Source organism: Triturus cristatus, chromosome 9 (genome assembly GCF_964204655.1).
Source record: "Triturus cristatus chromosome 9, aTriCri1.1, whole genome shotgun sequence".
NCBI classification, from domain to species: domain Eukaryota; kingdom Metazoa; phylum Chordata; class Amphibia; order Caudata; family Salamandridae; genus Triturus; species Triturus cristatus.
The window spans coordinates 111,671,366-111,685,344 of NC_140592.1; the positions used below are offsets into that span (position 1 = coordinate 111,671,366).

The 13,979-nt window shown below is 46.8% G+C and overlaps 1 protein-coding gene across 2 annotated transcripts in view; it reads left to right on the plus strand.

Moving 5' to 3' along the window:
• Nucleotides 1-13,979, plus strand: part of CRBN (cereblon) — a 115,848-nt gene that overhangs the window by 65,500 nt on the left and 36,369 nt on the right. For both annotated transcript variants that reach the window (XM_085624515.1, XM_085624516.1), the window contains exons 6-7: nucleotides 669-731; nucleotides 11,271-11,355. In XM_085624515.1, coding sequence (XP_085480641.1) covers nucleotides 669-731; nucleotides 11,271-11,355 — 148 coding nt within the window. The remainder of the gene's footprint in view (nucleotides 1-668; nucleotides 732-11,270; nucleotides 11,356-13,979) is intronic.

Here is a 13,979-nt window from a genome sequence, read left to right on the forward strand (position 1 = left end):
GCCCATACACATCAAGAGGGTGCTGGCATTTTAAAAGCTGCTACCTCTTTTTCAGGTACAAGAGTGCCTGACCAGATAATGGTCACAAGCAAGGGGTCACTGGGATTATTTGGTATTGGTGTTGTTAATTGTTAATACTGGCAAAACAAAAAATAGTTCCTGAGCAGGCCTTTTTGGACTGTGGGCTGCAGTTGGCCATTACCAGAGAAGCCTTACTCAGAGTGGAGACCATCTAAACTACATGACTGTTCAGAAACCTGTGCGCAAAAACAGAGAAAATGTTACATCATTTGTCTCGAAATTAGGAATCCAGTTGACCCTCACAGCATTTTACACACTCCTTACCTGTTTGGAAGAGCTAAAAGTGTTAGAATCCCCATTACTGTATTTGTTCTGCTCTCTGTAAGAAGTTTAACAACTAACTTATACTCTCCTTTCACAATACAAAGAGTGGTTTGTATTGTGATTGTTTATAAATATTAGCCTGTTGAAATATTCACCTTTTTGCGGGGAGTGGGATAGGCTTCATAAACAGCACAGTGATTTATTGTTGAGGATACGATATTCCTTATCTCACCCCTGTTAATTGAAATCCTCCTGCTAACTTTGAAGGGTGGTGTTGGGTGGCTGTTCTTCAGACTAATCAACCTATCCTGTTTTATTTGCAGAGGAAGTTTCACTGTGCAAGTTTGACGTCCTGGCCTTCCTGGCTCTACTCCCTGTATGATGCTGTGAGTATATCTTATTTATTTTGCCTGTTCTGTTTGTATGACTGTCAGTAGTTGGGCTTGATCACTCAAACAATGTCTGCATGCATTAGCAACTCTATCCTTATTGACTGCCTTGGAGTGTATGCTTTAGTTGAGAATGGAATGTCTCTGTATTAAGTTTCCACTTGCTGTCATTGATGCTGCTAATAGCAGAAGTCCCCCATTGACTTAAAGATATTGGATTTTATTTTGATCTAATTTTGTGTGACTGTGAGCCCAGGGCAAAAAGACAGCTTGATGTGTTTTTATTTCCTTTCTGATCAGGATATTTTTCAAATATATGTAATTATTTATTTGATACAAAGTGTTTTGTATCTTGACTTGATTACAGATGTGAATATATTGGATACTCACTACCATTTTAAATTGTAATATTAATGTTTTACAATTGCGCTTAGTTTGACAGAACGTCTTTTATTAAATTTGGCGATGTTAGGAGAATCCCCAGAAAATTGCCTTCAGTTTCATTCTTCAGTTAGTGTATGTGCCTTAACCTATTGTACAGAAATTGATTTATCTTTAAAACCTTAAGGAAACCCATCTTGACAAGATGTGGCTTATCAGCATGTTTGTTTTCCAGTATTATGGTTGAAGTTCGATCATATGTGCTGCATTTAGTGATTGTACATCTTTCAGCACTACTTGCTGGAGGTCTGTCAGGTTTAGCTCTCTTGCTAGAATTCAGGAATCAAATAAAACATAAATATACACTAAATGTAGAGCGGTTTTGCCATTGACGCTATTAAACTCTGGGTAACTGCATCAAACATGATCATATGTGCACAGCCTACTAAAAAGAACTACATTTCAGTGCCAAGCTGGTGGGCCAATGTTTGCTTTGCCAATGCTTTTTCTTTCCATTCTTTATATTTTTTAAAGTAATTCTTGTTTTTTAACTAGATTGTCCGTTAAAGTAATATAAAGGTAACAGTACCTGTCCTTTGCACTGACCAGAATCTTATGTTCGAGGCATATGAGCTGCAGATTGTACACTTAGCATAGGTCGCCATCTGGTGTTGGGCCCGGATGTTTGCAGTTTGTTTTTCTTCTTGGACAGTCTTTGGAAGTCACGAGTTTGGTGACTCCTCCTTCGGTCCGTACTGCGCATGGGCTTCGGCTCCATCCTCAGATTGTTTTTTTCCGCCATCGGGCTCGGATGTGATACTTCGTGCTCCGGCTTCGAACTTCTACGGTTCCAGCCTCGACGGAAAATCCTCGATTCTTCGAGTTCCTTCATCATCTTCATCTCTCGAAGCGGCACTTTTCTCCATCCCGTACATCGACACCGGCCTTCGGGCCCTCCGCGACTCTGGTCCCGGCCGATGGAAAGGACTCCGTTCAAAAAGTGCCCAAAATGTGGGTCTAAATTTCCCCACACCGACCTCCATCAGGTGTGTAACCTTTGCCTCTCTCCGGAACACGAGGCTAGAGACTGCCCCGCCTGCTAGTCTTTTCGATCGAAGAAGACCTTCCGAGATCGAAGAGCTCGACGCACCATGGCGCACTCATCCTCGGCAGCTCCACCGGACATCTTCGGAGACGACGCCGAAGCTTCGGGGCAAACACACACCGAGCAGGAGGAAGACGTCGTCAGCGCTTCCGAGGCCGACGACTCCGACGTGGAGGACGTTACACCAGCGCAGCGGGCCGTGAGTACTATGCCCCCTCCCACCCCCGCGCCGAAAACCAAAGAGACTCAGGTTACTCCCTCGCCTGCCGGCCTGGGCAAAACCAAAACTTCGATCACCCCACCTTCGGGCCCGGTGTCGAAGCACCCAAAGTCTCATGGCAGCTCGGGATCGAGCCAGCCGACACCCGGTGCCGAAAAACAGCATCCGGCACCGAAGACTGCAAAATCCAGCTCGACTCCGAAACCACCGGTGCCGAAGCCTGGACACTCGGTGCCGACCAAACACAAACACAAATCTGTCGGCTCCGGCGCCGAAACATCCTTCGACGCCGAAACACCCGGAGACCTCAAAAAAGCATGGCGCACACAGACCATCGAAACCCCCGGTTCCGAAATCACCGGTGCCGACAGACGACTCGACACCGTTGGCTCTGTTTACACCAGACCCTTTACAAAAGACTTTGTCCAAAGATCCAAAGACTGGGCTTTTGACTTTAACTACCAAGAAAAGACGCCTTGATGCTCCGGCTCCTCCTCCTCCACCCAAAAGGAAGGACTCTGCTACTTCTCCCCTCAGAGTACCCTCCCCACCACCGCCTCCCCTACCCACTCCACCTCCTCCACCGCCTCCACCTCACAGGTCTCCGCCACCTTTACCTCACTACGATCCGGCCCCATCCCCAGATCCGGATGATGGGGATCCGGACAATTACCCGGCGGACGCCCCAATGGATCCCACTCCACCAGGGACCCCAGATCCATGGGAGGATTACAATAACCCTGATATACCCAATGTACCTCAGGACGACCTATACCCATCAAGGCCGTCTCCTCCAGAGGACTCCTTAGGGTTTCATCATTTAGTGCAGAGAGCAGCACACTACCATGGGGTGGACATGCACAGTGAACCAGTAGAGGAAGACTTCCTACTGGATACATTTGATATACAAGACAAATCTACTTCCATTTTACCCATGCTTAAGGGTGTCACCAAGCACGCTACAGAGGTGTTCAAAGACCCTGTCAGAGCCAGAGTACTGAACCCTAGAATAGAGAAGAAGTACAAGGCGGCACCCACAGACCCTGCTTACATCAAGGGCCCTGCTCCCCTAGATTCCCTAGTTGTCTCCACAGCTAGAAAGCGGGCTAACTCCCAATCCTCAGGAGATGCCCCACCGCCAGACAAAGAATCTAAACTTCTGGACGCGTCTGGTAAACGCACCGCCTCCCAAGCTGCAAACATGTGGCGCATTGCAAACACACAAGCACTGCTTGCGCGATATGATAGAGCACACTATGACGAACTAGAGGCTCTTATGCAGCACCTTCCAGAAAAATACAAGCACAAGGCTCATGACCTTATACAGGAGGGTAAACTAATCACAAACACCTCCATTAAGTGTGCCCTCGATGCAGCCGACACTGCTTCTAGGGCCATAAATACCAGTGTCCTGCTTCGCCGCCACGCCTGGCTCAGGATCTCAGGGTTCAAACCTGAAGTCCAGGCATCCATACTCAATCACCCCTTTGACCAGGAAACACTCTTTGGGCCAAAGGTAGACGAAGCGCTCGAAAAGATGAAGAAAGACACAGACACAGCAAAGTCTATGGGGGCACTCCAAACACAAGCCTCCAAACGTTCCTTTCGACGCTCGTCCTTTCGTGGCACAGGTAGAGGCTCCTCCACCGATAACGCCTCTACCTCCTACAAGTCCCCTCCTCAAAATAACTTTTCAAAGGGCAATCAGAGAGGTGGTTACAGGGGTAACAACAATAAGGGCAGGGGCAAAACCAACAACACCCGTTCTGCCACCCCCCCCGCACAATGACTCCCCTCCGCTCCCCCCAGACCATTCCACTCCGGTCGGGGGCAGACTACAAAACTTTATCCACGTATGGGAGTCCATAACATCGGACAAATGGGTGACCCAAATCATTCGGTCAGGGTACTGTCTAGAGCTAACATCTACCCCACCCAATATCCCACCAAGGCACCGTCCAATGTCTCAAGAACATTCCACACTGCTCAAACAAGAGGTACTTTCACTCCTGCAAAAACATGCTATAGAGCAGGTCCCCGTCAACCAACGAAATCTAGGGGTCTACTCTCTATATTTCTTAATACCAAAGAGAGACGAGACCCTCAGACCCATTCTGGACCTCCGGCCTCTAAATGCCTACATACACTCAGACCATTTTCACATGGTCACTCTACAACAAGTCCTCCCACTCCTCTGCCAGGGAGACTTTCTCACAACCTTGGATCTGAAAGACGCATACTTTCACATTCCAATACACCCCTCTCACAGGAAATACCTCAGGTTCGTGGTGGACGGGCAACATTACCAATTCATGGTTCTCCCCTTCGGGGTCACCACCGCACCACGGGTGTTTACCAAATGCCTAGCAGTAGTAGCAGCACACCTCAGACGTCAACATATTCACGTCTTCCCTTACCTAGACGACTGGCTGATAAAAGCCGCGTCCTACGACCAATGTGTGCAGCATACAAACAGCACCATCCAACTGCTCCACCAGCTAGGCTTCACGGTGAACTACCAAAAGTCCCACCTCATACCATCTCACACAAAGCAATACCTCGGGCCACTATAGACACCTCCAAGGGTATTGCCTATCCAAACTCAGCCAGAATCACAAGCATTCAAGCCTTACGCAAAACATTCCTTCCTCAGCACTCTCTTCCAGCAAGAGTGTTTATGAAGCTCATAGGAATGATGGCGTCTTGCATTTTCATAGTGCCCCATGCAAGACTCCACATGCGTCCACTTCAAGAGTGCCTAGCACAACAGTGGAACCAGGCCCAGGGTCAGCTGACGGATCTGGTGTTGGTGGACGGCCGCACACATCACTCTCTGCAGTGGTGGAACACCACAAACCTTTCCAAAGGGCGGCCGTTCCTGGACCCGGTTCCTCAACTGACTCTAACAGCGGACGCATCGCTCTCCGGCTGGGGAGCGCACCTTCTACACCTCACCACGCAAGGTCTATGGACGCCACAGCAAAAATCGCTCCACATCAACCATCTGGAGCTCTTGGCGATCTTTCTAGCCCTAAAATCTTTCCAAAAACAGATTTCGGGCAAAGCAGTCCTCATTCGCACAGACAATATGACTGCAATGTATTATATCCAAAAACAGGGGGGGACACACTCTCCCCAGCTCTCCCGCTTAGCCCAGAGCATATGGAGATGGGCAATTCCTCAAAACATCTTTCTCCTGGCACAGCACGTTCCAGGCGTACAAAACACCATGGCAGATCTGCTCAGCAGACAAACGCAACAAATACACGAATGGGAACTGCATCCACAAGTTCTTCACCCATTCTTCCAACAGTGGGGGCATCCTCAGATAGACCTCTTCGCCACCCACGAAAACAAAAAATGCCCAAGCTTCGCCGCCAGATACCCACACCCATTGTCCAAGGGCAATGCGATATGGATGAACTGGTCAGGCAGATTTGCATACGCCTTTCCACCTCTCCCACTAATTCCATTAGTGGTCAGGAAGCTACAACAGCACTCCCTCACACTCATTCTGGTAGCTCCGACGTGGGCCAGGCAGCCGTGGTACACCACGCTACTACAACTGTCAGTGGTACCACATCAAAAACTGCATCTATCCCCATGCCTCCTAACCCAGAACCATGGAGAAATCAGGCACCCGGACCCAGCTCAGCTCAACCTGGCGATCTGGCTCCTGAAATCCTAGAATTCGGATACCTTAACCTTCCCCCTGATTGTATGAACATCATCATGGAAGCCAGACGTCCTACCACTAGAGCATGCTATGCCGCAAAGTGGAAAAGATTTGTAATTTACTGCCGCAACAATACAATCAACCCTCTAGATGCATCCATACAGCACATCATATGCTATCTGCTCCATCTTCACTGGTGTAACCTGGCATATTCATCCATACGCCTACACCTAGCAGCGATCGCTGCTTATCTACAAAACAGGCAGCATTTATCACTCTTCAGAGTGCCCGCTATTAAAGCCTTCATGGAAGGCCTTAAACGAGTAATTCCTCCCAGGGCACCACCTTCCCCTGTATGGAATCTAAATTTAGTTCTTACACGACTAATGGGTCCGCCCTTCAAACCAATGCACAAATGTGAGCTACAGTTTCTCACCTGGAAAACAGCTTTCCTTGTAGCTATCACTTCCCTTAGAAGGGTTGGTGAAATACAAGCGTTCACCATACAGGAACCCTACATACAAATGCATCACAGCAAGGTCATACTTCGCACCAATCCGAAGTTTCTGCCCAAAGTCATTTCCCCCTTCCACCTCAATCAATCAGTGGAATTACCTGTCTTCTTCTCGCAACCCCAATCTGTTGCAGAAAGGGCCTTACACACACTTGATGTAAAAAGGGCGTTACTATACTACATACAAAGAACGCAACCCTTCAGGAAGACTAAACAATTGTTCGTTTCCTTCTCTCCACCACATAAAGGCAACCCCATTTCAAAATCAGGGATAGCTAGGTGGATTGTAAAATGCATACAAATTTGCTATCAAAAGGCAAAGAGAACATTATCTGTTCCCCCTAAAGCCCACTCTACAAGAAAGTTAGGGGCTTCTATGGCTTTTCTAGGGAATATACCCTTAGATGACATCTGCAAGGCAGCCACATGGTCTACACCGCACACCTTCACAAAACACTACTGTGTAGATGTGCATTCCAAGCAGCAAGCTAGGGTGGGCCAGGCTGTACTAAAGACACTTTTTCAAACAGCTGCAACGGATACCGGTGGTCGCCGCTAAGGTTGGGTACTGCTATATAATCTATGCTAAGTGTACAATCTGCAGCTCATATGCCTCGAACGGAATATGCTACTTACCAGTATGCATCTGTTCTTGGCATGTAGAGCTGCAGAGTTGTACACGCCCACCCGCCTCCCCGGCTACCTGTATCCGTTCCAGTACATCTTATTTAGATACAACACATGGGTTTCTCACTGTTATTACTACGCTCCATCATTTCCCTGTTGGCGAAAAACAATCTGAGGATGGAGCCGAAGCCCATGCGCAGTACGGACCGAAGGAGGAGTCACCAAACTCGTGACTTCCAAAGACTGTCCAAGAAGAAAAACAAACTGCAAACATCCGGGCCCAACACCAGATGGCGACCTATGCTAAGTGTACAACTCTGCAGCTCTACATGCCAAGAACAGATGCATACTGGTAAGTAGCATATTCCTTTTCTGGGTTCTGCATTAAAAACAAAAAGTTTCTATATCTCTTCTAAGTGTATCTTCATGCTAGAAAGCACACGCACTTTTCTACTAAAATGATATGCGTTGTTTATTTATATTTTTATTGCCGGTATATTGGCAATTAGGTGGCAGCATCTTTCCTTTGTTCTCTTCTTTTTAATTTTGTGACGTAAGCTTGCAATAAACTTTATTTTTTTTTAATCACCTTTCCAAGGCCAGACATTGGTTTTCCAGTTTTTGTTCTTAATTTGTATAGGTTGAACTGTATTTAGGGGTGCCACTTTTTATTTAGTTTCTACCAAACACGGGGTTGTGCTCTAATAGTCTGGCTGAGCCACCTAAAATCCAACAAACACTCCAATGCCAAAACCGACTTAGAACAACAATTAATCCATAGTCACTATATTCAATAAAAGCGATCACTGTTTAATCTTTTTGGCAACATCCTACTCAGCCATTGATGCCAAGGGGATCACGAATGGCGTCTCCATCCAGAGGTGACGCAATGTCTCTTTCAACTGTGGGGAGAGCCTTGGTTAGACCTGTTCGCCTCTGCCAAGAATGTGCAATGTCCACAGTTCTGCACGCTGGAGTTTCCAAGGCGACTTTCGCTCAGACACTTTTCATCTCGAGTGGAGCTTAGGCCTCCTGTGCGCCTTTCCACCCGTACCATGCCTCCCCAAAGTTCTCAAGAATATCCGGAGAGACTGAGCCCAAGTCATTCGTGTTACTCCGGACTAGGCATGGAGAGTCTGGTATCCTGAGCGTCTCCAATTGAGTATCGATCCTCTGATCAGGCTGCCCCTTCAGGATAATCTTCTGTTGCAGTAGCAGGGTAGTGCTTCTCCACCCAAACCTGTCAACTCTACGCCTTCTTGAGTGGAGATTGAGCGGCGGCAGTTGATAACATGGCAAACGTCAGTAGGAAGGTCGAATGTTATTTTAGGGACCAGGTTCCACTCCACCAAGACCGAATACGCCTGCCGGTGGAACAAATTTGTAAAATATTGTACAGAAAGATCTATTGATCCTCTTTCGGCTTCCTCTCTCAAATTCTACTTTTTATTTTGACTCTTGCCTATCCTTCTTGAGGCTGTCGGACCAACCTTCTTCATTTAAATCCTCCTATTGTATTGTAAATAGATTTCTTAAGGGGCTTGTACATATGTTCCGACTTGCCCTTTTCATCATGCCTCAGCGGAACCTTAATTTAGTGCTCCCCCCTCCTGATGTGTGCTCTGTTTTAACTTCTGCACAACTGTCCCCTCTGGCTGTTTACCATCAAAACAGCCTTTTTAGGGGCAATAACTTCTGCCAGGAGGGTGAGCAAATCTGTCATCCAAGCCTCCTTACCTGACTATGTTCCCTGATAAGTTGATGCTCGCACTAGGGCCTCTTTCTTACCGAAAGTGACAACGCCATTCCACATGGGGCAGTCGGTAATCTTGCCCACTTTCTACGCTCCTCCACAGCCCTCTAAAGAAGAGCGACTCCACCATCAGTACCCAAAAAGAGCATTGTCGTTCTACCTTGACCGCACTAAAGAGTTACGGGTGGACGACCAACTCTTCGTGGGGTAAGTTGGATCAAAGAAAGGTTGTGCGGTGCAGAAGAGGACTATCTTGCGATGGGTCATCCTCTGCATCAAATTGTTCTACTCTCTGGCCAAAAAGCAGCCTCCTGAAGGCTTAAGTGCTCATTCCAACAAAGCTAAGGCTGCTATCACAGTCTTGCAATGTGGAGTTCCAGTCCTTGACATTTGCCAGGCAGCAACGTGGGCATCCCTGCACACGTTTTCCAAGCACTACTGCTTGGACATTCATGTCCGAAGGGACAGCCTTTTTGGCTGCTCTGTCCTTCAGGACTTCCTGGTCTAAACTTGTCCGCAGTCCCTCCTCCAGAGATGGTATTGCTTGGCTATCTATTAGGAATCTGCTGCTAGATGTCTCTGAGATGGACCTGTTACTTACCTTCAGTAACGCCTTATCTGGTAGAGTCATGATCAAGCTGCAGACTCCTTACTGACCCATCTATTCTCCCCGCACTGCAGACAGGTTTCAAGGGTCCGGGCCGATCCCCTTATAGGGCCCTATTTTTTCAGAAACGCACCAATGTCAGTGCATTTCATGGCTCCATGCTTCTGGCGTGGAAAGTCGTAGAAAGTAACTGATGTCCACATGGTGCAGACGTCACAACGGCGGAGATGGCACGAGGAGCCGACCGACACCACCTATGGCATGCAAGGGTATTGCTCTAAGAAAAAATCTTCTGGATCCAGTCTGACGCCTGGGAAATTCAAAGGTAGGGAATCTATGGTAGATCATGTCTCTACCAGATGAGGTAACTTGCCCTTTAATGCAAGTCTGTTCATTAAGCCCACTTATTTTTCTATGTATGAACACATAATTCCAGTTCTTTTGGCATTCTTGCTGCAGTATGCATTATATACAATACTTCATAGTGCACTTTGGATCAAGCCGTTGCTCATGATTGGATGGCTTTCTTATCTGTTTTGCTTCTCTGCTCCTTATTGGATGATTTACCTCCATGTTTTGTGAGTCCCACTCCTGGACCGTAGCTTGTTTACCATTGCTTTTTATTGGATAAAGTGGCATCCATCCAGTTTTTTTCTTGATTATTTAATTTTTTATGTAGCTCTCAATGGGAGATTCTTCCTGCATCTTGATGCATGCTTGTGCAGTGTCCTGGCTCCCAGATCTACCAAACTGGAATTTGACCTGCCATAATCCCTCCCAGTAATCCTTTATAGAGGACCTGGCGCTGGATGCCATGCTCCATGATACTATTGATGTTGTCCTGCAACCGGAGCATCCCCTTTGCTTTTTCTCACCGCCCACTCTCTATTACTGCTCCTCAACATGCTAAGCACCACGTTTTCCTGCAGGACTATCCTGTGCCTCTTGGTGCCCTTTACCAGAGCCTTTTTTTCTGGCATTTGTATTTCCTCCCAAGTTGGAATACTTTATTTATTCTGGTAATGAACACTGTAGAAGGCATCCACATTGCTAGTCTAAGTTTCCATTTTGGGGGGTACTGTCTGAATTGGTAGGGGATTGTGGATATACTGAAGTTTAAATCAATAAAGAGTTTTGGTGTCTGTATTAGTAGTGCAGAGAAATGTTTTGCTTTCATTACTAGAACGAAGAAGGTATGCCATTTTTGTACATGCTGGCAGTGGAATGTCATGTTGGCTACCTACGGGGTGGGGGTTAGAATTGTATTCCAGTCTACAATGTGGATAGAAGAATGAAATGTACTGGCCTGATGGCTTTGGGTGTGAGGGGAGAGGAGTGTGCATTTCTATATTCTTTGCAGGTACTGATGAAATGGGGTGGCTTTGTTGTAAATAATGTGGTCTACCTGGGAATGTAGAATGTAATGCGGTCTACCTGGGAATGTAGAACCTTGTGTACTATGAAAAAATCATTGCTGTGTGTAGCAGGGATGTAGTAGGGTCGTTACTGAGAGTACTATCCTTTTTTGCACGATACTTCCCGCCATTATCATGATGTCTACAGGCAGCGTTTTACCGTAACTACACTGTATGAGCTCTGTGGTTATGATGCTTAAATAAACCTTTCTAACACTGATTTTTCTTTCTCTGAAAGGAAACGTTAATGGAGAGAGTGAAACGTCAGCTGCATGAATGGGATGAGAATCTGAAAGATGACTCTCTGCCAGCCAACCCTATAGGTACAGTTTTTAGAGTATGTATTGGACCTTGACCTCTATGGCAGGTAACCAGTACAATGTTTATATGAGTTTTCATTATGCATTGCATTTCTGTCATTCCTGAGCCCAGATGGATGGCACGTCACTGATGTTAGGGTGGTATAAGTGCTGACTTTAACATGCTTGGTTGTTGTTTTTGTTTTTATTTAATTTCTTCAAGTGATAAGTTTTGTCTTGGTGACTCTGATCCCAAGTCCAATGGGCAAAATCATGTATTCAGATTTTTCCGTGAATTTCTGCCTGTCCCTGTCATTCAGTTGCCATGGCATACATGCCTGTACCATTGTGGAAAATGGGAAGCCTTTCCACCCTTGTTGTCTGTCACCCACCGTAAGATATTTGCTCCCTCTTCCTCACCTGATGAAGAGGTTGGATGGACCTTCTTTGATCTGCAGCTGAAAGGACCTGTCACTGTGCATATCATGAAGTTTTGAGCAGGGATTTGTTTCTGTCTTCGTCTCAAATTTTCCAGTGCTCCTTTCAAGCAGCAACTGGCACACCTCAATGATGCAGATTGTGCAGAACTCCAGGTTATTGCCAGAGTTACACCTAGAAGGGGAAACCGTCTAAGTGGGGGACCTTGGTCTGGCAAGGTGTGCCAAAAGCTGACCTGCTCTTTTACCCTCATTGTGGGGCCTGGCTCAGTAGACCTTATAATCAAAGCAACATAATCGTTTTATGGCGTTACAGAGGGAGCGTTTAATGGGTTTGATATCCGCTGCTCTGTCTGGATGGGACAGGATCAACTGCTCAAGGGAGTGCAGGGAGGTCTCTAGGTAGGTGAGTTCGTCAGCTAATACCTTTCGTACTCCAACCACCAATTTTAATACAGAACTGTTGAGTGACCACATTTAAGGCTTCCCATTCCACCAAAGGGGAACAAGGCTGTGCCCTCGTCAGTGAAATAATAATCAATATGGTCATATAGTGATTGGCATAACAGTTTGTCATCGAGTAAGGACTGCTGTAAATGCCAGGTCAGGATTTGTGCCAGGAACCATTCCCAGGTTAGGTCAGCCTGCAGAAGAATATGGTCCAACAGCATCCTGGCGTAGTAAGAGATAGTCGCTATTCGTGATTGGATGCCTTGTGTTCCTACAAACATAACTGTTCAGGAATAACTGAAGTGAATTGGAGAATAAAGGAGTAATCCCTCTGAGAAGGAAACTTTAAGTGCCAGATATCGTCTAGTTGCCATACATCAAGGCCTTCTCAGAGCGCCATCAATGTCGGAGTAGAAAAGTGCCCCTTTTTTACATGGTCACCCCCACTTTTTGCATGGTATTTGATGCAATTTTGACTGAAGTGCACTGGGTCCCTTCTAACCAGGACCCCAGTGCCAGTCCTCTTTCCCTTAAACAAGGTAACAGTTCAATTGTACCCCAATTGCCAAGACCTTTAGCACCTCTGTGTCCCTGGTACCTAGGGCATGAGTACTAAAGAGGGCTGCAGTGTGTATTATGCCACCCTAAGGGACCCACCACCAAACTCATGCAGACAGCCATTGAAGGCAGTGTGAAATGGTGCAAACAAATGTGAAAACACAACATAGCACAATCCCTGTTTGCGATGCCCACGAACACTGCATGCAATCTATGTAAGTCACCCTTACAGCAGGCCTTATAGCCCTAAGGCAAGGTGCATTATATAACCTGTGAGGACATACTTGCATGAGCAGATATGCGCCCGTGCTGTCTAGTTCAATTACTAGATAGTACAAGTGAACAGGGAAGGGAAGCCATCTTGGGTATATGTATTGTATATGTATTGGTGGGCTCTGGTTATTTTGAGTTCCCCATCTACATGATGGCTTTACTGAAACCTATGGCGTTTTGAAACAAACACCTTAATAAATCTGCACTGTTTTCAGTACAAGAATTATTATGACATGCACCCAGAGGTCGCCTTAGAGGTGCCCCCTGAAAACCTACCAACCTCTTAGTGTACTGGCTGACTGATATCATTCAGCCTGCCACCACAGACTTGTTTCTAACCCACTGCAGGTGAGAGCCCATGCTCTCTGCAGCCTGCTCCGGAGGAAGGTGTCTAGCAGGATGGCTTGTGAGTTAGCTTATCGAGTCCTAAAGCTTCAAAGCCCCTTCCACCTTTGATATACGACCCCAGCTTCCCCCAGACCTGGGAGATGATGTCCTCTGACCTGAGGCTCATTTAGCACTGGGACAGGCGGGACATTAGCTATGCAAGGAGGCGTGGTGCACTACCAGGCCAGTCAGAACCCTAAGGTGGGCTGCCTGATGTGCTCCACGAAAAAAGGGTTCCACCATCTTGGTTTTGGTGGAATTAAGAACTCTGTGACAGGGTTATGCCCATCCCCACACAAAGTAGTCTTCTAGGGGAAGTAGTGACCCCAAGGGTAAGTAGTCCATTGGTTACTAATCCTCACTCCCCTTACTTCTCTATATTCAGTATTTACTTGGCCCCTGACACCCGTAAAACCGATTCGCCTGACCAAAGAAGAACAAAGAGCAAAAGAACGCAAGAGCAAGAACTGTGGACTTAGGTGCCAAACCCTGCCTTCCTGCTCCTGTCGCAACAATTGTGACAGCCCGACTTGTCGTACAGTT